At 43.8% G+C, this 26,862-nt stretch overlaps 1 protein-coding gene across 5 annotated transcripts in view; it reads left to right on the top strand.

The window, feature by feature from the left end:
* The window catches only part of LOC121555963 (clathrin coat assembly protein AP180), a 76,132-nt gene that overhangs the window by 7,782 nt on the left and 41,488 nt on the right, over positions 1 to 26,862 (top strand). For all 5 annotated transcript variants that reach the window (XM_041869812.2, XM_041869811.2, XM_041869813.2 and 2 more), the window contains exon 3: positions 21,850 to 21,992. In XM_041869812.2, coding sequence (XP_041725746.1) covers positions 21,850 to 21,992 — 143 coding nt within the window. The remainder of the gene's footprint in view (positions 1 to 21,849; positions 21,993 to 26,862) is intronic.

Below are 26,862 nucleotides of genomic sequence, written 5' to 3' on the forward strand. Positions count from 1 at the left end.
GTGTCTTAAATTTGCTTTTTCCAGATAATAATAATAATATGCCATTTAGCAGACGCTTTTATCCAAAGCGACTTACAGTCATGCGTGCATACGTTTTTGTGTATGGGTGGTCCCGGGGATCGAACCCACTACCCGGGCGTTACAAGCGCCGTGCTCTACCAACTGAGCTACAGAGGGCCACAGATGAGCGTATAGTGCCTTTTTCTGATAATGTTATAATTGTAGCCTATTGCATTACTTTAGTTTAAAATATAAATGTGTTTATTCAACAAATCTAGAACCCACTATAAATTGGTGCTATTCCCTCAGCATAATAGCCAAAGCTCCTTGCATCCCCTGGTTCACGTAACGAAAATAAATTATCGTTCTAGAATTCACCAACTATTCGCATACATCACTGGTGTCACGCAAACTATAGAATAAAGTAATAACAATTAGAATTTGTCAAATAAAGGTTTTCCATCCAACTATTCAAACTTGCTTCAAATATCTCTTTCAGCTCGATACAGTCAAGCAAGTACGACTCTCTTTTACCTGGAAACTAGTTCATGGCATAAAGTCTATTCACATCCCAACAATAACTAATAATATATTTATATTCATATTATTAAAAGACCTTACTTTCATTTCAGTCTACCTAAACAATTCAAATTATGGCCACAACTCGATCGCAATTGCCAGTCCGCTATTCAAATGTATGTAACTGTCCTTTCTGATTAGACTATAGACACTCCTCCTTCTTTCCCGTTGAATAAGTGAGTCCTTCAGTCTGAAAAGACGCATGCTGCTAAATCGTCCAGTCTTATCCTGACTGTTCCGTCAATCTAAACAACCCACAACCATAGTTGAACTATACTTAGAAAACCTAGACTCTGATCAGCGATGCAGAATCTATGCTTTATTGAAAAGACAAGTTAATCCTCCTTTATTCCAATGATAATGGTCAGTAATTTTAGTATCTGGCACATACCACACTTTATCAGAAAATAGCTTTGAAGGACACAGATCTCACTCGCTCAACGTAAACAACTTAGCAGTCAACGAGTCAAACCCCACATTCATTGATTTGGAAACAGATCTAACGACCTAACCAAATGAATTATATTTTCCCCCTAATATACTAAAATTCCTTGACTATATCACCTCTGCTTCTGAAATAATAGATAGTTTATTATAATGCTTAATTTCACCACATGCTCTATGTACTGTCTCCCATCCCCCACGTACGTCTACGTTTTTTGGGTGTGCAAGTCAGCACCTATTATTTTATCCAATCCCTCGTAATAATAAATTACACTCACATAAAATTAATTATATTCTAATATATTCACATCAACCAAACCATTCATGTTTCTAATGATTATTTATTGCCACAAATCAGTTAATCACAATCTAGTCTCAGCGGAACGAACAACAATTTACCCAAATCCTTCCCCTCAGTCATAGAATCCTCCCAGAATCGTATATGCTGGTCACTATTCACTGATCTTACAAAATTCCATGACAGGCATTGTTGTACGAAACTCCAAGATATCATCTACAAAAAAAGCGTATTATTCCAACGTATATATATAATTATCATACACACCTCTACATCTCATCATTCAAACTTTAGAGTGCGACTCATTTACACCATTATACCACTCTTATTCCACATTTATACAATGTTGTTCTCAAACGCGCTTAATTACTATTTGTATAACCTACAGGAATATTTTATTCTATCAAAGGGCCCAAATTTGGAATGTTAACCCCATCCCAGTTATTATTTTACTGTAGTCAATTTATCATAATACTACATCACCTCTAAAGTTTCCAAATATAATGTCAGAAACATACCCTAAAAGATTGATCAAAATACAATGCATAGACGTCATATGATCACACCGGTACGCGTGACCTGTTCCTCCAACAGGATTCCTCATGCCTCTCATAGTAATGTGAATTTTCCACTCAGTTGGTAAACGTATATCCACATCCATATTCTTCTTTTTTCCTAATGCGAGATTGGGCACGCCCTTTCTCCATCAGACAGAAGCTTCAAACGAACTCAAATATAGTTCCTTTCCTTTCAGAAAGGCTATTACTTGCAGGATTTCTTATTATACTCACTCACACAGATGAGCAGCCACTTGTGCCCAAATGAATCAGACAGTCGAATGACTCACAGTAGCCCAAGCAAACCACTCATCCACACGAGATGATCAGACCTACTCTATCTAACACATTCTCTATATTTTGAAGCCTTAGTGACTGTTTAACCCGTTCACCTACTCAGGATGACCGGTGTTAACTCCAATTTATGTCACCTACTCCGGATGACCTATCTTTTTACCTGATCGACCCTTTCTGATTCACTTCCCCGACACAAGAAAGACGATTTTATACAGGATTTCTATTTATTTAGCCCCCTAGGTGATACACTTCCTCGACACACCTGGACTTCTACTACGCTTTCCTAAGCGACCTGTAAATTCTACCCTTCTTTTCTGATACACTTCCTCGACACAGAAAAGAAGCGGTATTGCACAGGATTTCTGCCTACCTAAGCAGCCTATAAATGATACACTTCCTCGACACGTTTATAGCGGTATTCGCAGGACTTTCTAACATGTTATTGTCTGATCGCTCAACCTTATGGACAACCACCCGTGCCGAAATGACCCAGACAAAGCGATCAGCAGGATGAATCAAATGAATCAAATCAATTGAACAGACGGTTCAGACGAACAACAGAGTGACATTGACATGTATTCTTAAATTCAAAAGCTCCCAGTCTCTAATTTTCTGGTTCTTAAATTTGGAGAGACCTACTTGGTTTTCTGCATCTGATGCCGGACCCTGGATCGAACCACACAAACGTTATACTATATAAGTAAGAACTTGGCTTACCTTTTAAAAGCGGACACTTTTGTTTGTATGGTTCGTCCAAGCCGTTTCACAACCACAGATGTACACCGTCTCTGGTCCCTGTTTTCAACTCCTGGCAACGCTCGCCAAATATGTCGTAGAAATATTTGACTCAAAAGTAGTCAACTCAAAAATATCTCTCAAGAGACTGGAGCTTGTGAATCCAAAAATTAGACATTATTATTTGCATAACAAAGCCGAGCTTGCTCCATGGAGCAACTGCTTGCCCTGAACCGGAGCTCTCCTTTTATACAGACACAAATGCATAGTCATACTGATACAACATACATAGTTACTCCTCTCTATGTGAATGAATAACATCTTTCAGTATCACATGTTGGCTACTCACGAGGGCTACTTGCGCTTCTCTAAATGGGGCCTGTGTATCTTATTAGTGGCGTGACTAAAAAAATTATGTACATACGTGCATTAAAGAACAATCACACTCTGTATTGACTATATTCACTATCCAGACATATATCTGGAGTACAAAGTATCAATCATGTTCATTCTGATTTACCTTTATCATTTCATAACACATTATAAACATATCAATTAATACTTAAACATGGTTTAAACATGTCATCCGTAACCCATTCTCAACCACATACATTTAAGCATTTATCATTTACCATCCTCCCTGGCCCTTGAGATGATGTGCATGTGGCTATGTGTCAGGTCATAAGCACAAACAAATGATAACACTAGTTCCATTGTTACTCCAATCTCCACACAGCCACCACGAGGAGTTGTATCTCCATCACATGTCATTGACATACCCAGACCCAGACTTATGAAAAGCACAGAAATGTCTCTGCTCTGTCTCAACCCTTCAACTGGTTCTCAATCCATAAGCATTTCAGGTATACAGTGGGGAGAACAAGTATTTGATACACTGCTGATTTTGCAGGTTTTCCTACTTACAAAGCATGTAGAGGTCTGTCATTTTTTTTAATCATAGGTACACTTCAACTGTGAGAGACGGAATCTAAAACAAAAATCCAGAAAATCACATTGTATGATTTTTAAGTAATTCATTTGCATTTTATTGCATGACATAAGTATTTGATACATCGGAAAAGCAGAACTTAATATTTGGTACAGAAACCTTTGTTTGCAATTACAGAGATCATACGTTTCCTGTAGGACTTGACCAGGTTTGCACACACTGCAGCAGGGATTTTGGCCTACTCCTCCATACAGACCTTCTCCAGATCCTTCAGGTTTCGGGGCTGTCGCTGGGCAATATGGACTTTCAGCTCCCTCCAAAGATGTTCTATTGGGTTCAGGTCTGGAGACTGGCTAGGCCACTCCAGGACCTTGAGATGCTTCTTACAGAGCCACTCCTTAGTTGCCCTGGCTGTGTGTTTCGGGTCGTTGTCATGCTGGAAGACCCAGCCACGACCCATCTTCAATGCTCTTACTGAGGGAAGGAGGTTGTTGGCCAAGATCTCACGATACATCCTCCCCTCAATACGGTGCAGTCGTCCTGTCCCCTTTGCAGAAAAGCATCCCCAAGGAATGATGTTTCCACCTCCATGCTTCAAGGTTGGGATGGTGTTCTTGGGGTTGTATCATCCTTCTTCTTCCTCCAAACACGGCGAGTGTAGTTTAGACCAAAAAGCTATATTTTTGTCTCATCAGACCACATGACCTTCTCCCATTCCTCCTCTGGATCATCCAGATGGTCATTGGCAAACTTCAGACGGGCCTGGACATGCGCTGGCTTGAGCAGGGGGACCTTGCGTGCGCTGCAGGATTTTAATCCATGACGGCGTAGTGTGTTACTAATGGTTTTCTTTGAGACTGTGGTCCCAGCTCTCTTCAGGTCATTGACCAGGTCCTGCCGTGTAGTTCTGGGCTGATCCCTCACCTTCCTCATGATCATTGATGCCCCACGAGGTGAGATCTTGCATGGAGCCCCAGACCGAGGGTGATTGACCGTCATCTTGAACTTCTTCCATTTTCTAATAATTGAGCCAACAGTTGTTGCCTTCTCACCAAGCTGCTTGCCTATTGTCCTGTAGCCCATCCCAGCCTTGTGCAGGTCTACAATTTTATCCCTGATGTCCTTACACAGCTCTCTGGTCTTGGCCATTGTGGAGAGGTTGGAGTCTGTTTGATTGAGTGTGTGGACAGGTATCTTTTATACAGGTAACGAGTTAAAACAGGTGCAGTTAATACAGGTAATGAGTGGAGAACAGGAGGGCTTCTTAAAGAAAAACTTACAGGTGTGTGAGAGCCGGAATTCTTACTGGTTGGTAGGTGATCAAATACTTATGTCATGCAATAAAATGCAAATTAATTACTTAAAAATCATACAATATGATTTTCTGGATTTTTGTTTTAGATTCCGTCTCTCACAGTTGAAGTGTACCTATGATACAAATTACAGACCTCTACATGCTTTGTAAGTAGGAAAACCTGCAAAATCGGCAGTGTATCAAATACTTGTTCTCCCCACTGTATAGGTGTTTCATTCTACCATAGTACATCATCAATATGAAAACCAAGAGTGACCTGGGCAATACAAAACTCAAAACCCAACAGGGAAAAATCAATCCACCCAATCCATCCTCCTTGAGTCTGGGAGTAAAGCATATGTATGTACTCCCCTTAATAATGGGATTGGAGTATTGGAAAGCCCACCCCCGGCCAATGATGTGTCAGCAATCTTTTGACATCTTGGAAAGTGCCGACTCAGCGTCCTCTGCTCCTCATAGCCAGTTGCTCTCGTTTAGTGCTCTGAGTGTATGTGATGTCGCCCACTGACTAGCTCTAAGGGACAATGCTCTCCACTGAATACACGACAGGTTCACACAAATATGCATTCACACGCAAGCATGCATGCACGCACGTACGTATGGTAAATAGTCTCATAATTAGATCAAACAATGTTGTAGATATTACGAGTATAATACAACTGCAATATAATCACAAGTATTCCATTTTTGGTGGGAGGGTAGGGGAGGGAAAGGGGGAGGTTTATATGAGTTGCAATCTGGGAGGGCTCTTGGGAAATGTAGTTTTTTTCTTTTTACTCATTCAATACTGATTATTGATTACTCATCTATTTACTTTTTCATTTACTTTCAAATGGGATTGTACTCATTATTTGTCACGATCGTTGACGGATGAAGCGAACCAAGGCGCAGCGTGATAAGCGTACATACTTTATTTGTACTGAACACACGAACAAAACAACAAAAGAACGATACGTGAAGTCCTAGGTTATACACACAAACCTTACGGATCAAGATCCCACACAGACTGGTGCCAAACGGCTGCCTAAGTATTGTCCCCAATCAGAGACAACGAACTACAGCTGCCTCTGATTGGGAACCACCCTGGCCAACATAGATCTACACAATCTAGAAACTCAAACATAGAAAACTAAACATAGAACCTAAACACCCTGGCTCAACATTAAAGAGTCCCCAGAGCCAGGGCGTGACATTATTACATTTGCAATAAAGTATTTTCCAGATCTTTAATGGAAAGCTATCTGTGCTTTCTTGGAACTTACAGTGCATAAATGGAGAGAAAAAAAGCGTACTAGTTGTTTTGATATTATGAATAGGAAAGGAGTAGATATTGCCATACTCCAGGAAACTCATATAATGAAGGATGATATAAGCAAAATAGAAAACAACAACTTCAAGGTGGCTGCCTTTTCTTCTGTTAATAATTAAACTAAAGCAGTAATTATTGTGTTTCGCCGTAATCTCAAGTTTCAATGATCAAGAAGGGAGGATTGCCTATGTGAAATGTTTTCTTGGAAGACAAAAATGTTTTTATTTCTGCGTATGTCCCCAATACTTATGATTATTAGTTTGATGTTTCTTAATCCAAAATACTTGCTGGAATATCAGATTTCCATGTGGTCTTGGATGGTGACATGAATACAACGGATAAATCTAACAATTCGGGTACTGCACCGCCAGCCACCATAGCATTGCAAAATATGGTTTCTGATTTTACACTAGCAGATATATGGAGATCGCATAATCCACAGCTGAAAGAATATACGTTTTACTCTGCTAGGCACCGATTATTTTCAAGGATAGATTGATTACATACTTTCATCACAGTTAGTGCATCTAGTTCAGAAGGTCAAAATTGTACATACTGTATGTCTATGCCTGATCATCACGCACACTTATGCAAACTATAACCAATGCTCCAAATCGTGCCACAAATTGGAGATTTAATCTCACTCTCACTCTCTCGGCAGAAAAACTGTTCTGCTGTTCACGAGTTAGTAAGGATAAAGTGGACTACAGTTTTATTATTTTTATATATATATATTAATTTTTTTATCAGAAGCAAATGCTATTGTATTGTTTCTAATAAACCCTTTCATGGCATCCCACAGGAATCTATTATCATTCACAGACTCTTTGTTGAGGAGGATAAATTAATGTAAATCAGACCTGAATTTATCCTCCTAGTGTTCTCTTGCATGATTCCATCAATCAAAATACAATTTAAACAAAATACCTGACAGTATGAGACCCTTTTTCGAGGGCTTGACCACAACTCTCCTCCGATGATCCACAATCTATAGTTGCACCTATAATGCTCAATGAACTGCACGATGCATTGAAAGACATGAACCAAGGTAAATCCCCTGGATGGGATGGCATCCCACCGAAATTCTATTTAACCTTTTGTTCTGAACTTGGCCCGATATTATTAGAAATGGTACAAACATCTATTCAAATGGGCTTTTTCAATAGAGATGTTAATACTGCAATTAGCTCTCTGTTACATAAAAAAAGGTAAAGACCCAACTCTCTATTCAAGTCATAGGCCTCTCTCCCTTATTAACAGTGACATGAAATTGTATGCCAAGGTTCTAGCCGAACGCCTTCAAACCATTTTTCCCTAAACTAGTTCATCCTGATCAAACAGGTTTTGTCAAACATAGATTGGCATCAGACAATCTGAGATGTCTCTGTATAGTAAAAACTGTATAGTAACCCCTCTGCGATGGTCTTGAATGGTAACCAATACTCCTCACAGTTCGCCATCAAACGGGGAACTCGTCAAGGCTGTCCAGTGTCCAGCCTCCTATTTGCCATATCACTGGAGCCTTTAGCTAAAAAAATATGTCAATCCCAAGATATAGAGCAAATATCAGTTAAGGACACGGACCACCAAATCTCATTATATGCAGATGACATATTATTGTACCTTGTCAATGTATCACAATCCCTCCCTAATGCATTAAGTTTATTCAGACAATTCAGCAGTATATCAAGTTATAAGATTAACCTGTGGGCTTGTGGGCTCCCGAGTGGCGCAGCGGTCTAAGGCACTGCATCTCAGTGCTTGAGGCGTCACTACAGACCCCCTGGTTCGATTCCAGGCTGTATCACAACCAGCTGTGATTGGGAGTCCCATAGGGCGGCGCACAATTGGCACAGCGTCGTCCGGGTTTGGCCGGTGTAGGCCGTCATTGTAAATAAGAATTTGTTCTTAACTGACTTGCCTAGTTAAATAAAGGTAAAAATAAATTAAAATACAATAACAAATAAATAAAATATTAACCTCACTAAATCAGCTCTGCTCCCATTTAACAAAGCAATGCTCAATCTCAATATAGAATATAAGATACCAATTGTGACCCATTTTAAATACCTGGGCATTTAAATTTTTCCCTCTCTAGATAAAATTGTTTTGAAGAACTACAAACAAGTCACAACTGCAATTACAGCAGATCTCAACAGATGGTTTAATCTAACATTAACTTTATCAGGTAGAATTTCGATAGTCAAAATTAATGTCTTGTCTAGACTATTTCTTTGTTAGCATGCTTCCTTTGCCCTCACCATTAGGGTACTGGGAAAAGATTCGAAGTTCAGTCTTGAATTTCACTTTTCGCACTGTAGACATTCTAATAAAAGCGATCAGCGTTAAATCAAGTTCCCTTTAAGAGTGTGCTCCTAATCTCAGCTCGTTACCTGTATAAAAGACACCTGGGAGCCAGAAATCTTTCTGATTGATAGGGGGTCAAATACTTATTTCCCTCATTAAAATGCTAATCAATTTATAACATTTTTGACATGCGTTTTTCTGGATTTTTTTGTTGTTATTCTGTCTCTCACTGTTCAAATAAACATACCATTAAACTTATAGACTGATCATTTCTTTGTCAGTGGGCAAACGTACAAAATCAGCAGGGGATAAAATACTTTTTTCCCTCACTGTATGTGTTATCTTGTGAAGAAGGACTAGTTTGTCTGGATATAGAGTGGTGCCATCTAAAAAGCTGAAATGTCTCTCAGGTCTTTTTCCTTTGAAGACTTTGTGCCCTGGTATGTTTCCATGGTGATTTTGTGAGTGTGATATCGTCAAGCACCAGACCTGTGAGCTTTCCATGCTGACCCATAAGCGAGAGAGCGAGAGAGGCTGTCTCTCCCCCATCCTCCTTACCCCACCCCTATTCATTCTCTCCCAGTAGAGAGTGAAATGATGCAGTTCTAGTAGTGTGCTGCAGTGAGAAAATAGAGAGAGAGAGAGAGCCTCCAACCTCTCTCAGGTGTCCAACCCTCACTGGACAAGGGCTTTCACTAGACATAATATAGTAGTAGTGTAATAGGACACCAGTAATCAGAGTGAAGCATGTGTTGTAGCTGAACTAGGTCACTTGGGGTCATGTTCAGTAGGGCACACTGTAGCAAAACATTTTCTAATGGAAAGCAACATTTTTCATTTGAAACCTCCCTTTTCAAAACATTTTCTCTCTTGAGAACATGACTCTGAACAGAAATGGGTCTTCCTCCTGCCAGACAACACAGTAGACTGTAATGGTCCGTCTGTCAGGATTCCTCAGAGCACACCTTCACACATAGAAGATGGTGTAGACGTCCTTGTAACCAGCTTCACACCACAGCTGACATTGAAAGCCCTGAAAATAGTGAGATGTCAGGTCAGCTATCATCTTAGCAGGGGATTGGAGACACACCTGTGTGAAAGATCCATGTTACTTATTTTAGAACTGTGATCATTACAGCTGAACAGCAAGGAGGTTCTTTAACATCTTTCAACACTTTTGATGGTGGCTCGACAGGGCCTGCTTGTGTCTTCAGTGCAGGATCCAGCAATCTTAGAGCTGTTGCACTGCTTATGTGTGAATGCCAAGTACGTTCTCATTGTGTGGAAGGGGATAGAGAACACAACTGTATGGGGATGCTATGGATTAAGAAGCCCAGCTGTGTGTGTCTATGCCCCACTCATGGCCCCCAGCTGCCTGGGCACAAGTCTTGGGCAACCTTTAACCTCTTCATGACTCACATCAGCTTGGTTATTGTGGCCATGTTGGAATTCTGGCTTCTACCGTGTTTTTTGGTCCCTATGGTCAGAAAACAGATGGTTTTCATACTGACTTCAAAGGTTAAGGCCCTAGTAAGAGGATGAGAAGGACAGCCTTAGCCTGAGCCCAGAGGGAGGTAGTGCACTGGCAGGATTTGGATTACTGCCAAATTAGATGGTTCAGAAGGAGGAGACCTGCCACCCTGCTGCTCAGAAGGACCACCATCTTTATCCAATGCAATTTTAACTATATGGCTCCCATATATTGCCCTGCTTCAACAGCTGTCTGTTGGAGGAGTGTACATGAGTCATGAGCAGGGCTGTGGACACACAAGCACGCACACACACCAACACACACACATACACACCAACACACACACACAGTCAATATTCATGATTATATCTTCTATCATGACATCCGATAGATCTGTGTGTGTGTGTGTATGGTGTTAATTATCACCAGCACTGTTAATTATCACCAGCACTGCCTAAATCTAAATCAACAGTCATTCCAATTAACAGGTTTTCTGTTAGTGTTAGCTTGGGGGGGTAGTAGTAGGGGTTGGAGGGCAAGGGAAGGAGGTGAGAGGTGGCAGCAGATATGTAACCCGCCACCTGGATTCGGTCCTATGTAGCAATTTTTTTTAACATTGGATAAAAGTAGAGACTCAGCGATAGAAAATTGTATATTATACACTGCAGTTGAGGAACAATGGAAAAGTTATTCTGCATTGTAAGTTAATAAACTTGTAACGCCACTATTGAGAAAATGTACTTGAATGTTTTGGTACACCTACTGGAGAGCTCTTCTTTGTCTACACGCATTCAGCATCGTTCACACCCTCTTAAGCCTTAGTCCTACCCCATCTCTTTAAGGATTCACATGTGAGGCCATGTGCTAAACAGAGTGAATAAGGTAGTGAGGTAGTGTAGTAAACAACCAAAGATTTCAAGACTAAAAGTAGTAGCAAAAAGTAGTAGTACAAATACACTTTATCTAGTCCTTGGCCTATATCCTAATCTGACATTGGTGCAGGTCATGTTGTTCTTCACATTACCGTCTCTGGTAAACACGTACCATATCAAATAAAATCTAAGTTTATTTGTCACATGCACAGGATACAGAAGGTGTAAACGGTACAGTGAAATGGTTACTTGTTTAGTGGAGTCTTTTGTTTAGACATGTAGCTAGCTAGCTAAACAATGAACCATAATCTAAACTCATACTACCATGCACCATGCATGAATCTGCAGGTAGCTAAAGCTAACCAACTACCTAACCAATTAGGCTATAACTAGCAATGCAAATGGTTTCTGAGATACGATTAATATTACTACACAGATCATACACATAACGTTAGCTAGCGAGCCAGCCAGATAACGTTAGCTAGCTAACAGTATGCTTTAACTCGCAATGAAAACAATAATATCTGAAAATGTAGCTAGACTCTTACCCGTATACATGGATGAGCGCTTCCCCCTCTCTGCTATGGTTGCCCTTAGTTTGAAAATGTAATCCAGAGACGTGTTTTATACAACAGCCTTCTGTGTCCTCTTTTCGACTCCCTCCGCATTTGCAATCATCTCTCTGCTTCCACCGGGCATTCCACTGATTTCAAAACTCGGTCAACTTCTTCCATGACAACAACACTGTTGATCACCGTTTCTTCCCCATCAATGTCATCAGAAGACTCTACAGTGTCTGGTTCAACAAAAATGTTTTTACCTAAATCAGGGATTTCCTCATCGTCTGATTCATTTTCAGAGTCAGCATGGCACTATCATCCTCCAGAAAGTAGTCCATCACAACTTTTTCCCACTGATCTTTGTCGATAGCGCCTGTTAAATTCAGGGCAGCTATGTTGAGAGCAGTAGCAACACTTTAGCAGTTCTTCGTGATATTTTTTAAATAAAGCCGTGGTAGAAAGGATTATCTACGCATACTGAGCAGCTCATGTTATAGACAGGCAGACCAATCTGAACTCGTCTCTCGGCATGTCCAGCCCATCCATTATCTCAGCCAATCATGGCTAGCGGGAAGGTTCCTATATTTTTCCGTAGCTAAACGAACTAGGCTCGTAATATTTATTTATTTATTCGTATTTACAGATGGCATACAAGTTTGGTATTAAGGCACATGAAAGTTCACGTTCCATATTGATAAAACATTTTTTTTGTTCAACTGCCTCTCCTGTGAAGTAGTGACGTGCGACATACGCCTATCTTCTTGAAACGGGTCCCATACTGTATGAACAGTGTGTTCGGGGGGGTCAGGTCCTCCCTGTCCCTTATTCAGTACAATCTAGGTCCTGTGTAGGGCTCTGAGTTTTTCCTGACCATGTGATTCAACCAGGAAAAACTCCCCTGACTGTAGTTATGTGTAAGGAGCTGTATTTATGTAATACATTGCTCCCGAATTTTAAGTCCTATCAACTCGTCAATGGAGAGTGATGATCTCCTTCAGAATAGAATGAGAGAAAACATGCATCTGTAGTGGCAGAGGGAGAGTTAAAGAGAGACAGGGGGGAGCAACGAGAGACTAGATTGAGCAAGCTCACTTTGTTAAATGTATAGAGTGTTAGTATAGTGAGAAGAAATAAGTGGCAGTGGTAGGGCTAAGTGGTGCAGCTACGCCCCCCAACTTCCTTGTGCTCTTTCCGTTTTTCTCAATCTTCTCCTTGCTGCTCTGTTAGGCTCTCTCTCCCCCCATCCTTACCCCACCCCTATTAATTCTCTCCCAGTAGAGAACAGTGAAATTATGCAGTGCTAGAAGTGTGCTGTAGTGAGAAGAGGGATAGAAGAGGGATAGAGAGAGAAAGAGGAATATACAATTGAGATCTACTCTTAACATGCTCGCTCTATTCAAACTATTGTGCTAATTACAGTATACTGTATCTACTAACACCACCACCAGTAGCGCTATTGACCTGGTTTTACGGATATTAAGTCCTGTTATGCATGTGGTGTAGCTCATAGCGATGCTCAAGGAGCTCTGTGGTTAGTTAAGGCTCAGACTTGTCACATATATGTATTCCAAGACATTCTGAAATCCCATTGAAACATGACCTACTGCTCTAGCACACATATAGACCAGCAGGCCTATGATGAATAGTTGTTTTGCTGCTTCTGTAACTGACCAGCGCTCAAACCCAGGTCGTCTACATGCCACAAGACTGTTAGCCTGCTGAGCTAAAAACTGTATTAGTCTGCTGAGCTAGACCGCGTTAGCCTGCTGAGCTAAAATCTGTATTAGTCTGCTGAACTAAAGACTGCATTATCGTGCTGAGCTAAAGACTGCGTTAGCCTGGTGAGCTAAAGACTGTGTTAGCCTGCTGAGGTCAAGACTGCGTTAGCTTGCTGAGCTAAGAACTGTTAGCCCGCTGAGCTGAGTTAAGACTGTTAGCCTGCTGAGCTAAAGACTGTGTTAGCCTGCTGAGATAAAAACTGTGTTAGCCTGCTGAGTTAAGACTGTTAGCCTGCTGAGCTAAAGACTGTGTTAGCCTGCTGAGCTAAAGACTGTGTCAGCCTGCTGAGCTAAAGACTGTGTTAGCCTGCTGAGCTTAAGAACTGTGTTAGCCCGCTGAGCTAAAGACTGTATTAGCCCGCTAAGCTAAAGATTCTGTTTTCACACTTCTCTCTCCTGTATGAGGGCACAGCTCCTAGCCAACATCCAGGTGGGCCTCCCTTTCCTAGCCTGCACACAGTAGTGATGGGTGGGCTGTGTCTCACTGTCTGTCTCTACACAGGCAGAGCTTCAATAATGCAGGGACGCTTGTGTTTCCTGTTTATTCACCCTGCAGCCTCATCGCTTAGCTCCCAGGGGCACTGCTACTAGCACCCAGGAGGGAACGGGGGAGGGAGACAGCACAAGAAGAGACGGAACTGATTTAGACCCATTGGGAGTGAAGGGATAGTAGGGCATGTAGGAAGTGGGAGTAGGCAGAGTGTAGGATACTTAGGGAGAGAGAGTAGGCTGAGTGTAGGGTGCTTAGCAGTAAGGGTAGGCTGAATGTAGGGTGCTTAGGGAGAGGGGGTAGGCCGAAGGTATGGTCACTATGGTGCTTAGGGAGTGAGGGTAGGTTAAGTGTCGGATAGTAGGATGTACAGGGAGCGAAAGAAGGGAAATTGAGAATGGGATAAAGTATGTGATTCACAGTGGTACTCACAAGGGATTAAAATCAGAGTGCTCTGGAAGTGAGAGTAACACATTTCTTCCTCAAATGTGTCTCTCTTTCCCCAATGTCCCTCTCCTCTCGCTGTCTGCTCTGGATTTTGCTGGTTCTCTCTTGGCTGATGTGCTGGCCAGTGGGGGTTTCTGGGTAATTTTACCTGTTCTGCTCGGGGAAGAGGTCTATAAATAACATGGGCCTTTCATGGTCCATTCATGTGTAGTGAAACATTATCTTATGGTGCATGCCTCCAACAGATACTAGACCACTCACAGAAACATGACCTTTTACATGGTTTGGTTTAATGGTGTATCTGACACCAGTCATGCTGAAGAGAGGGCATGGCATATATTGAAATCATTATTTTCTAATCCATTTGTATTGTCCATTTGATTGTATGTTATACACTTGGTGATACACTGTGTCATGCACTGTATGTGAAATGGGGTAGATTGGGACATGAAGTATGAGGTAGACTGGTGAAAATATACCTGTAACATGTTCTGCAAAGGTATTTTACTGCAAACTTGATGCCAGGCAAAAATATGAGCGATTGCTAGTTGCCAAGGAAACAGTCTTGGCTCATCCCCATTTGTACTCTAAACCCGTTTATAAAATAAGACTCAATACATTTCCTGTGTGAGTGAGTGTGCACATGCTTGTGTGTGACTTTGTGTGTCCCTTTTGTGTCCTGTGGCACCAGTATCACTTTCAGCTATTGATCAATGAAATGGGCCTGTTCGATTCAGAGTTTGGCACATGGACATATGGCAGGGTGTTGTGGTATCGTTTTCACTGGCAGTGACCCGAGACGATACGTCAATAGCACACACACACACACACACACACGCACACACACACACACACACACACACACACACACACACACACACACACACAGTACATGGCTCTACAGTAAAAGCTGTGTCTATGAGAGCAGGCACCATGTCTGTGTTTAGCCTTTGTCTGAACCCGTGCTTAGAGTAAGCAACCTTAATGTAAGTTGGTCAAGTCAGGAATAAATAACTCATTTTTCCAACCTTTGAATTTACCCCCACATTGTAACACTACACTTGCTTCAAAGATGAAGAAGTGATGAAAGCAAAATGTGAGCAGCAGTATGGCAGTGTGATGATGATACTGTTAGTGGGGGGGGGTGGATGTTCTCTGTCTTGTCATGCATAATAACAGCAGAGTGTGTGTGATTGCAATTTTCCAGTCAACATTGTGGCTATTTGACTGACATGCTAAGCTCTGGTGTATGCGATGGATGATGGATGCATTCGAGGTAGAGTTTGACGCTGACAGGTTTCTCTGCCTACTCCTCCCCCTCCTGCCTTTGTTCACATACAACAAGAGGATGGGATTATGTCACACCCATGATGCTCCTCTTTTGCTCGCTCTGCTGCACGATGACGCCTCAGGTGGTGGGGCTTTATAAATAGAGCAGAGAGGCTGTGTGTAGTATGTGTACTGTGTTTGTGTATGTTTAGTAGTAGAGATGCATTTCCCTATGCTTGTGTGATGAATAACCATGCCTAACTCCTGAAAACACATACATTTTAGCTCAGTGGGCTAACACTGTCTTTCTGTGCAGACACCTTTTCTGCGCTAGTCAGTTAGTTACACATGCACGTGTGTGTGATGATGTGTGTGTGTATATCTGTGTGTGTGTGTTTATATTTGTGTGTGTGTGTAAAGTACATACTGAGTGAACTATATGCATGTTACACATGCATATGTGTTGTCTCTCTGCTGCAGAATGATGGTGCCATTGAGCAGTGTCTGGTGCAGTAGGGAGATGGGGATGTGTCTATTACAGTAATCACTGCCAAGGCTGCTGCTATTACTGCCACCACTTCCCTAACTGGCACTGCAATTACTGCAGCCACTGCTCTTCCTCTATGGCTCCCTACTGATAACATACTGTTCTGGTTGCTTCTTCCAAGGCTAATTATCACATTTATGGATTTTTATGATGTTATCTGAAGTGTTCAGGGCCCACCCAGTGAATAGATTATGTTTTAAATGTTAAGCAATGAAATGGTCCCATAACGTGGCATTATCATCTGAATGCTCCAGTAGGATTTCAAGAAAATACAAGTTTTCACTAACACCCTTGTCACATTGACTGTTCCTCCTTATTCCAATATGACTAGGCTATTTCAACTGGGCAATTATACTTGATCCATGACAGGAATCTTTAGAATCCTTCCTCCTTCCTGTGTTTGCTCCAGCAGTGACACAAGGTGGTGATTAGCCCTGTCTGTCTCACGCAAGTACACTACATGCAAGTAGTCCCTAATAACTAGGGCAGTGTTACTGCCGTTACTAATGGTGCTGCTGCTATGACAACATTGTATACGTGCATGCATGACTGTATGTGCATACTCATGTGTTTGTATTTTCATAGTGTGAGTAGCTACATCCCTTGTGAGTCTATGCTACATAGATATTCGTGAAATTGCTGTGTGCATAACTACACACACACGCACGCACGCACGCACGCACGCACACACACACACATACACACACATACACACTCCCTCTCTATATCTTTCACTCTCTCTCTCTTTCTCTCTCATCTCTCATACAGTATGAATAATGGACAGAGGGGAAAGGAGAGCTGTGCTGGGACAGTGAGTCAGGGCTGCTGTGTGCTGTACTGGGGTTCCTGCTGCTCAGCATCTCAATCAGAATAGCTCAGCCCTGAGTCACGTTTCTCCTCATCTCTAACCCACCCTTTCTCTCTCTATGCTCTCTTTCTCCTCTTTCTCTCTCTCTCCATCTGCTCTCTCCATTCGCTCTCGCTCTCTCTGCTCTCTATCTTTTCTTTCTCTCCGTTCTCTCCCTCTCTCTAAATTGAATTTAAATGATCTCTCTCTCCCTTCCTCTCTCTCCCTCTCTATTTCCCTCACTCCCTCTCCCATATCTATGCATCTCTGGGAATGTATTATTGTGAACACTGGCCGTTATGTGGATCCTGCTGACCATAGTGGATGTCTATGTGAGAAAAAACAGACTTCCTCTTAGTTTTTCTCCGGACATGTTGCTCTTTGAAATGTTGCTCTGGGAACAGCACTTGTTACTTCCTGTGCCCAGATAACCCAGAGGAAGCAGCAGGTCTAACAAGGCAAAGGGATTAGCTACAATGATTAGAACAAGGTCAGGTAATTAACGGTGCTGGATTTATTATCAGTGTAATGATGGCCTGGTGGACCCTGTCTGTCTGTCTGTCTGCCTGTCTGTCTGTCATTCAACTTTATCCTATCCTACCTGCACAGTTGTGGGTCTTACTTTATGGTGGTTTGGTGAATGCCTAGGCTCTTGCCCAGCGGGGTAACACAGACTTGAGGCACCCGGGAGACTCAGTTTTGAACCACAATTGGTTATACTTGTCACGCCCTGGCTCTGGGGACTCTAGTAGGTTGAGCCAGGGTGTGAGTTTTCATTTGTTTTTCATTCTAGTTTAGTATTTCTATGTTGGCCAGTGTGGTTCTCAATCAGAGGCAACGTGTATCAGCTGTTGCTTGTTGTCTCTGATTGGGAACCATACTTAAGCAGCCAGTTTTCCCACAGTGTTTGTGGGATCTTGTTCCTGTGTAGGTTTGTGGTTTGCACCTTTGGACGTCACGTTATCGTTTTTTGTTTTTGTTCGTGTTATCTTTCAAATTAATAAAATATGTTCACTTTCCACGCTGCGCCTTGGTCCTCTGTACCCGACGAGCGTGATAGAAGATCCCACCAACACTGGACCAAGCAGCGTGTCCAGGAGCCAGCGCCAGAGGTATCGCTAAAGGACATCAACCTCGACTGGGCCTGGCCCACGGGGAGGAGAGACCCCCAGAAATTTTTTAGGGGGGGGGGCTCACGCCGTGAACGACGGGGCAGCAGGAGGCCGCGATAGAGCGGTCCAGCGGGTTTGCAGAGGAGGCCGCCAGGTTAAGGGTGCCACTGGTCACAGAGGAGAGGGAAAGTGTAGAGGCACGGCGAGAGGTACTGGGGTGTGTTACCAGTCCGGTCCGGCCCGTTCCTGATCCCTGCGTAGGGCCAGTGGTGTGTGTCCCCAGTACGGTCCGGCCTGTTCCTGTTCCTCGCATCGAGCCTGTGGTGCGCTTCGTCAGCCCGGTCCGGCCCGCTCCTGCTCCCCGCACCAAGTCAGTGGTGCGCTTCGTCAGCCCGGTCCGGCCCGCTCCTGCTCCCCGCACCAAGTCAGTGGTGCGCCCGTCAGCCCGGTCCGGCCCGTTCCTGCTCCCCGCACCAAGTCAGTGGTGCGCTTCGTCAGCCCGGTCCGGCCCGCTCCTGCTCCCCGCACCAAGACAGTGGTGCGCTTCATCAGCCCGGTCCAGCCCGCTCCTGCTCCCCGCACCAAGTCAGGGGTGCGTTTCGTCAGCCCGGCTCAGCCCGTTCCTGCTCCCCACACCAAGCCAGTGGTGTGCGTCGTCAGTCCGGCACAGCCCGTGCCTGTTCCCCTGGTGCCTGGTTCGGCACGGGTCAGCTGCTTCACGCCGGAGCTAGAGCAATCCGCTCCACCAGTGTGCAGTCCAGCTCCGGTCAGCAGGGCCAGACCGGACCAGGGGTACTTTGGGGGGTTAGAGAGGGAGTGGGAATCATGCCCGGAGCCGGATCCGCCGCCAAGGCGGAGTGCCCACCCGGTCCCTCCCCTGTGGTGTTTGGTTGGCGCGGTCGGAGTCCGCGCCTTTGGGGGGGGGGGGTACTGTCACGCCCTGGCTTTGGGACTCTAGTAGGTTGAGCCAGGGTGTGAGTTTTCATTTGTTTTTCATTCTAGTTTAGTATTTCTATGTTGGCCAGTGTGGTTCTCAATCAGAGGCAACGTGTATCAGCTGTTGCTTGTTGTCTCTGATTGGGAACCATACTTAAGCAGCCAGTTTTCCCACAGTGTTTGTGGGATCTTGTTCCTGTGTTGGTTTGTGTTTTGCACCTTTGGACGTCACGTTATCATTTGTTGTTTTTGTTCGTGTTATCTTTCAAATTAATAAAATATGTTCACTTTCCACGCTGCGCCTTGGTCCTCTGTACCCGACGAGCGTGACAATACTGGCTTGGTTTGGGTCTCTGTGAGTAGTCGAGGTGAAGTCACCATTGGTTAGCCCCCAGAATTGCCCCAGACATTATGCGTAGCCTTTGGCCCAGAGGTATCCATGTGTTTCTGTTGGTGTATAGATGATCTGAATCTGTGTTTTAACTTATGCCATTGTGTGTTTGTCCATGTGTTTTCTATGTCTGTTTGTGTGTGGCTCAGTGTGTGTATTTTGAGAGAGAAGGAGAGAGTGAGGGAGAGAGAGATGTAAAGAGAGAGAAACGGAGGAGGTGGAGTACAGGCTTCTGACTCATCAATCCCTCAGGGATGATCTTTCTCACTGTGTGTGTTTGTGTGTGTTTATGTGTTTCTGTGTGTGGTTTTGTGTGTGTGTGTGTGTGTACGCGCACACGTATGTGTGTCTGCGTGTGTGCGGGAATATGTGTAATACCTACATATATGTACACTACCAGTCAGAAGTTTGGACACACCTACTCATTCAAGGGTTTTTCTTTATTTGTACTATTTTTTACATTGTAGAATAATAGTGAAGACATCAAAACTATGAAATAACACATATGGAATCATGTAGTAAACAAAAAAGTGTTAAACAAATCAAAATATATTTTATATTTGAGATTCTTCAAATAGCCACCCTTTGCCTTGATGACAGCTTTGCACACTCTTGGCATTCTCTCAACCAGCTTCACCTGGAATGCTTTTCCAACAGTCTTGAAGGAGTTCCCACATATGCTGAGCACTTGTTGGCTGCTTTTCCTTCACTCTGCGGTCCAACTCATCCCAAACCATCTCAATTGGGTTGAGGTCAGGGGATTGTGGAGGCCAGGTCATCTGATGCAGCACTCCATCACTCTCCTTCTTGGTAAAATAGCCCTTACACCGCCTGGAGGTGTGTTGGGTCATTGTCCTGTTGAAAAACAAATGATAGTCCTACTAAGCCCAAACCAGATGGGATGTGGTCCTCTGTAGCTCAGCTGGTAGAGCACGGCGCTTGTAACGCCAAGGTAGTGGGTTCGATCCCCGGGACCACCCATACACAAAAAAAATGTATGCACGCGTGACTGTAAGTTGCTTTGGATAAAAGCGTCTGCTAAATGGCATATTATTATGGCGTATCGCTGTAGAATGCTGTGGTAGCCATGCTGGTTAAATAAATCACCAGCAAAGCACCCCCACACCATAACACTTCCTCCTTCATGCTTTACGGTGGGAAATACACATGCGGAGATCATCCGTTCAGCCACACCGCGTCTCACACGGCGGTTGGAACCAAAAATCTCAAATTTGGACTCCAGACCAAAGGATACATTTCCACCGGTCTAATGTCCATTGCTCGTCCATTGTCCATTGCTCGTGTTTCTTGGCCCAAGCAGGTCTCGTCTTCTTATTGGTGTCCTTTAGTAGTGGTTTATTTGCAGCATTTTGACCATGAAGGCCTGATTCACACAGTCCCCTCTGAACAGTTGATGTTGAGATGTGTCTGTTACTTGAACTCTGTGAAGCATTTATTTGGGCTGCAATTTCAGAGGTTGGTAACTCTAATGAACTTATCCTCTTTTGGCAGAGTGACAGAGATATATTGTACTGTGTGTGACTCACTTCTTCGCCCATGCAGGACTTGATAGCTATGACCTATTTTCTGTTCATAGAGCGAGTTCCTCCCTCTTTCTGAGCTGCAAACTCATCTGTAATATCTCATATATCAGGCATTTATATGAGGAATTTGACTGAAAACTACCAAGGGTGACTGAGGAACCAGCCTATCCCGCCACAGTAAATAGATTCTCTCTGAGCACATGTTGGCTGATTTGTGTTGGTAAGGGGGAGGCAGAACAGCTTGAAATTTCCCACCCTGTCTGTCTGCTCGGATGGCACCACCACTCTCTCTGGCTCTCTGTCTCTCTAGCTCTGCCCAGAGTGATGCCTTTCTTTCACAATTGTAGAGAAATTCCACTCTCTTCTCTCTTCTCCTCTCTCTGTACTCTACCTGTGTCAGTGTAACCGGGTGATGAAAGGACACTATTGACAATAGGATGCTCTGTCTGTCTGTCAGTTCAGGACCAGCCAATGTAACTATGTCCAGGAAGCAGAAGATCAGGCTTACCGGTAATAATGAACTGGTTTAAAGCGATAGGTCCGGTGGGAAATACATTGTCAAAATGACATAGATTACACTCAATGTAAAGGACATGGAGAGTTTGTAACCTATTTGTACAGTTTGTAACCTGTTTGTAACCTATCATTGTCACTGTTCCCTCAGACCTGATCATGGTAAAAATTTACCAAGCCTAATTATGTATGGGGTTATAGAGATTATGCATGGGAATTGTACATTACATGTATGGGAAAATTGAATGAAACACTGTATTTCTCTTCATTATTCTCTCCCAGACCTGATTGAGGCCACCAAGGAGTCCAATGTGAACATCCCACAGATGGCGGACACATTGTTTGAGAGGGCCACCAATGCCAGCTGGGTGGTGGTGTTCAAGGCCCTGATCACAACGCATCACATGATGGTCTCTGGCAATGAGGTGAGTGAAAGCCAGCTCCACCACTACTGTTCGTATGGGAGGGCCTTTAGTTAAAAGGCTCTTGATTGGCTCTTGTTTATATATTTTGGTTGTATTGGACATGTTGAGTTTTTTTTTTTTTTTTTTAGTCTAACCCTCCTCCTGGAGAGCTACTGGGTATGTAGGCTTTTGCTCTTGCCCTGCTTTGACATGTCATATTCTGACCTTGATTAGCTGAATCAGGTGTGTTAAAGAAGGGCTGGAGCACAAACCTGCATACCCAGTAGCTTTCCAGGTGGAGGTTTGGCTATCTCTGCTCTGGAGGGTTTGTTAAGGTTAGGTTATAAGCCTGTTTGTCTGATATACACTGAGTGTACAAAACATTAGGAACACCTAATATTGAGTTGCACCCCTTTTGCCCTCAGAACAGCCTCAATTCGTCAGGGTTTACAAGGTCTCTAAAGCATTCCACAGGGATGCTGGCCCATGTTGGCTCCAATGCTTCCCACAGTTGTGTCAAGTTGGCTGGTAGCTGATCTCTTGTCCGAATTGCTCGTTCCATCTCATCCCACAGATGCTCAATTGGAATGAGATCTGGTGTCGGGGCAGGCCACTGCAGTAAGCTGAATTCACTGTCATGTTCGTGGAACCATTCCTGGACACTCCTAGCCTTGTGGCATGGGGAATTATCCTGCTGAATTATTTTTTGCAGATCTCATAAATCTCTGAAAAATCCTTATTTAACCTGTCTCCTCCCCTTCATCTACACTAATTGAAGTTGATTTAACAGGTGACATCAATAAGGGATCATAGCTTTCACCTGGATTCACCTGGTCAGTCTATGTCATGGAAAGAGCAGGTGTTCCTAATGTTTTGTGCACTCAGTGTGAGAGAGAGAGAGAGAGAGAGAGAGAGAGAGAGAGAGAGAGAGAGAGAGAGAGAGAGAGAGAGAGAGAGAGAGAGAGAGAGAGAGAGAGAGAGAGAGAGAGAGAGAGAGAGAGAGAGAGAGAGAGAGAGAGAGAGAGAGAGAGAGAGAGAGAGAGAGAGAGAGAGAGAGAGAGAGAGAGAGAGAGAGAGAGAGAGAGAGAGAGAGAGAGAGAGAGAGAGAGAGAGAGAGAGAGAGGAGAGATTTTTAAATCATCTTTATTGGGTCTGGGAGCCCACCACACAATAAATACTCATACAAAACCGTAGTTACACATCAATTAAATACACAACTCCAATTCCTCCTCCACAGTAACTAAACACAACAGCCTCTGAATACCCCATATACTCATAAAAATATCAATATTGTTGACAAGTTTATAATAGGCAAACTCAACCCTTATTCTTGCTGCCAACATTCCCTCCAGCATTCCCACCACATCCACAGACCCCTGTCCCCGAATACTGTTCTTTCGGGTCTTCCATATCGCTAATTTTGCTGCCCCTAACACAAAATTAAGCAACACAACTACACCTTTTTGACTAAACCTGTACTTTGGCCCAAATATATACAGTTGGGAAGAGAAAACCTCTCCCAACGTTGAGAACCAATTAGTGATCAGGTCAATCATCCCGACCAACCTGGGACACTGTAAAAACAGATGTGCCAGAGTTTGACTCAGCACAGAATGGACACCCCTCCCCAACAGTAAGATCCAGGTGTACCAGATACATGTTGGTGGCTATGGCTCCATGTATTATCCTCCATTGGAGGTCAGCTGTCCTCTTATCAATAGGCAGTTTGTATAATGATCGCCAACAGCCTTTTGGGGAGGCACCTGGACCAAGCACACCCACCCACCTCGTCGATTTTACCCCTTCCAGGGAAGAGGCATGGGACACCTTTACACATATTCTGTACATGCCCTTCTTTCCCACCTCCTTGAACTCCCCCAGCTCTGGGGTATCGAAGGAAAGCAGCATCCCCACGTCCTCCTCGAATGCCCCCGCCGCAGCACTAACAATCAGTGCAGGGAACACATAATCCAGACCCTCCTTCCACCGATCAGAATTGGAAGTGTCAGTCACATACTGCAGATGAAGTACTGGCAAGGAGTCACAGACCTCAGCGACGACCTTCCTCAGTAGGCGAGACGATCGGAACCCCGCTCTTTCTCCCAGCTCCTCCAACGACCTATTCCTGTTCCGCATCAGATGACCCAGCTTAGTACACCCCACGCCTAACAGGCATGAACGTAGGCTAGCTGAACCCAGAACACGGGACTGGATGGCAAAAAGCCACATCCCTGGTGGCGTGCAGGCCTTACGGGACTTGACCAGAACTCTCCAAGCCTGCATAACAGACTCATAAAATGGAGTCAGGCAAGGCAACTCACCCCCTCCAGCTTTAAGAGGAAAAGGTGCTTGTCTAAGCCCAAACAGCCCGCTCTCCTCATCAATGTGTAGGCTTTGTCAACCCAGCTAGAACCGTCACTGTACAACAGTCTCTGGGCTGCTTGAAGCCGGAAAGCCATGATCCTAGAGGAAATGTCCACCAGGCCTTGCCTACCCTCGTGCAGTGGCAGGTACAGGGCTGCAGCTTTAATCCAGTGTTGTCCAGACCAGAAGAAATTGACAAGGGTCCTCTGATGCTCTTGTATCAGACCCTTTGGTGGCTGCAAAATCATTAGTCTGTGCCACAGGGTAGAGGCAGTAAGATTATTTGCTACCAGTACCCTTCCCCTATAAGACAGCTGGGGCAGCACCCATTTCCATCTTGACAGTCTGGCACACACTTTCTCCACTACACCCTCCCAGTTATTTTTCTGAAAGACATCAGAGCCTAGAAAAACCCCCAAAGTCTTCATCCCATCTCTGCCCCACTGAAGCCCCCCCTGGTAACCGTGGAGCGGACCCCATCTGAAGCTGACCTGCCCACAGCGCTTCACTCTTTCCCCAATTGACTCTAGCTGAGGAGGCCCCCTCATACACCTTTAAAGCGTTTGAGAGAACCTTAACATCCTCACCCCCTGTAATAAAAACTGTCACGTCGTCTGCATACGCAGACAGTGCTATCGTGGGACCCTTCATTACACCTGGCACAGAGAAACCAGTAAGCTTCGCTCTTAAAAAACAAAGCATTGGTTCAATCGCCAGACTATATAACTGCCCTGAAATTGGGCATCCCTGCCTGATGCCCCTTTGGACAGGGATGGGGCAACTCAAACCACCCCCCACCTTCACCATACACGAGGCCCCAGCATACAGTAAATTCATCCAAGACAAAAAAACATCCCCAAACCCAAAGGCTTTCATTGTTTTAAACAAGTACTGGTGGTCCACACGATCAAAAGCCTTCTCCTGATCCAAAGAAAGTAAACCCACTTAAACCCATTTACATCAGACAGTTTACAAATGTCTAAAACATCTCTTATTAGAAACAAGTTGTCAACAATAGAGCGATCAGGTACACAGTAGGACTGGTCCTTGTGGACCAACAATCCCAGATACTCTTTCAACCTGTTTGAGAGACATTTAGAAACCATTTTATATTCTGCACACAGCAAAGCAACAGGTCTCCAATTTTTTATGAGAGCCAAATCCCCCTTTTTTGGCAACAGTGAAAGTACTGCACGTTGACAAGATACAGGAAGAGAGCCCTCATGAAAAGATTCACACACCACTTCATAAAAATCCTTCCCAATAGACCCCCAAAAGTGCTTATAAAACTCAGATGGTAAACCATCAATGCCAGGGGCTCGGCCTGTTGAGAGCTGCATAACTGCTGTGGACAGCTCTTGCAGTGTAATGTCAGAGTCCAATACGACTCTTTGCTCAGGTCCCAATTGAGGAAGACCGTGTAACAACTGTTCAGTACACAGAGAGTCACAATCCTCCGCCTTATAGAGGGCAGAGTAGAAATCCACGGCATGTTGACGCATTTCACTGTCATCCGTGGTCACCTTTCCATCAGGGAGACGAAGGCAGACCATCTGTTTACGTTGCAATGACTGTCCTAGGTTTTTTTTTTAAGCGCTAGGAGCATCCATATCCTTGAGGGAAGCGAAACGAGACCTAATCAAGGCACCCTTCACTCTTTCATGCAGAAACGACCTCAGTTCATGTTTCTTGTCCTGTAAGTTCATGACTAGTCCGGGGTCATTCTGAGTGAGCAACTTCAATTCAATAGATTTGATGTCCTGTTCAAGGGCCCTGATAGTCTCTTTAACTTCAGTTCGAGACAGAGCAGTATACTGTTGACAAAATAATCGTATTTGGGCCTTCCCAACCTCCCACCATTGTCTCAAGGACTCAAAATTCCCTTTTGTAACCCTCCATTTTTCCCAAAACAACAAAAACCTTTCACAAAACATGACATCATGTAACAATTTAACATTAAAATACCAATAAGATGATGACCTTCGTGGACAGGACAAGTGAATATCAACAGTGACAATATGGTGATCAAAGAAACCCACAGGAGTAATGTCACACCTTCCAACCCTACTACAGTATTGCTCAGATACATACAACCTGTCTAACTTTGCTGCACTGCCATGACCTTCATTAACTTTTAGCCATGTGTACTGCCTAACTTTTGCATTCCTTACTCTCCACACATCAGAAAGCTCAAACTCAGTTAACAGACCAGACAGGCAAGTGGCTGACCGCAGGTGAGGTTCTTCAGCGGTGCGATCAACAGTAAAATCCACTGTACAGTTCCGGTCCCCTCCTAAAACCATACACCCCTCTTGGTCACACTGTCTTAAGGGTTCCTTTATTTTATCAAAACCAACAATACGCTCTGTACCCTCATTAGGAGCATAAACATTAAAAAAACAAACAAAAAAAACATAACATCCACCTTGACCAATAAAACCCGACCCTTGACAATCTCTGTTGTAGATACCACAGTCACCCCTAAGCCTGAGGAAAACAAGATTGCCACCCCAGCACTGAAATTAGT

This window comes from Coregonus clupeaformis, unplaced genomic scaffold (genome assembly GCF_020615455.1).
Source record: "Coregonus clupeaformis isolate EN_2021a unplaced genomic scaffold, ASM2061545v1 scaf0109, whole genome shotgun sequence".
Classification (NCBI taxonomy): Eukaryota; Metazoa; Chordata; class Actinopteri; order Salmoniformes; family Salmonidae; genus Coregonus; species Coregonus clupeaformis.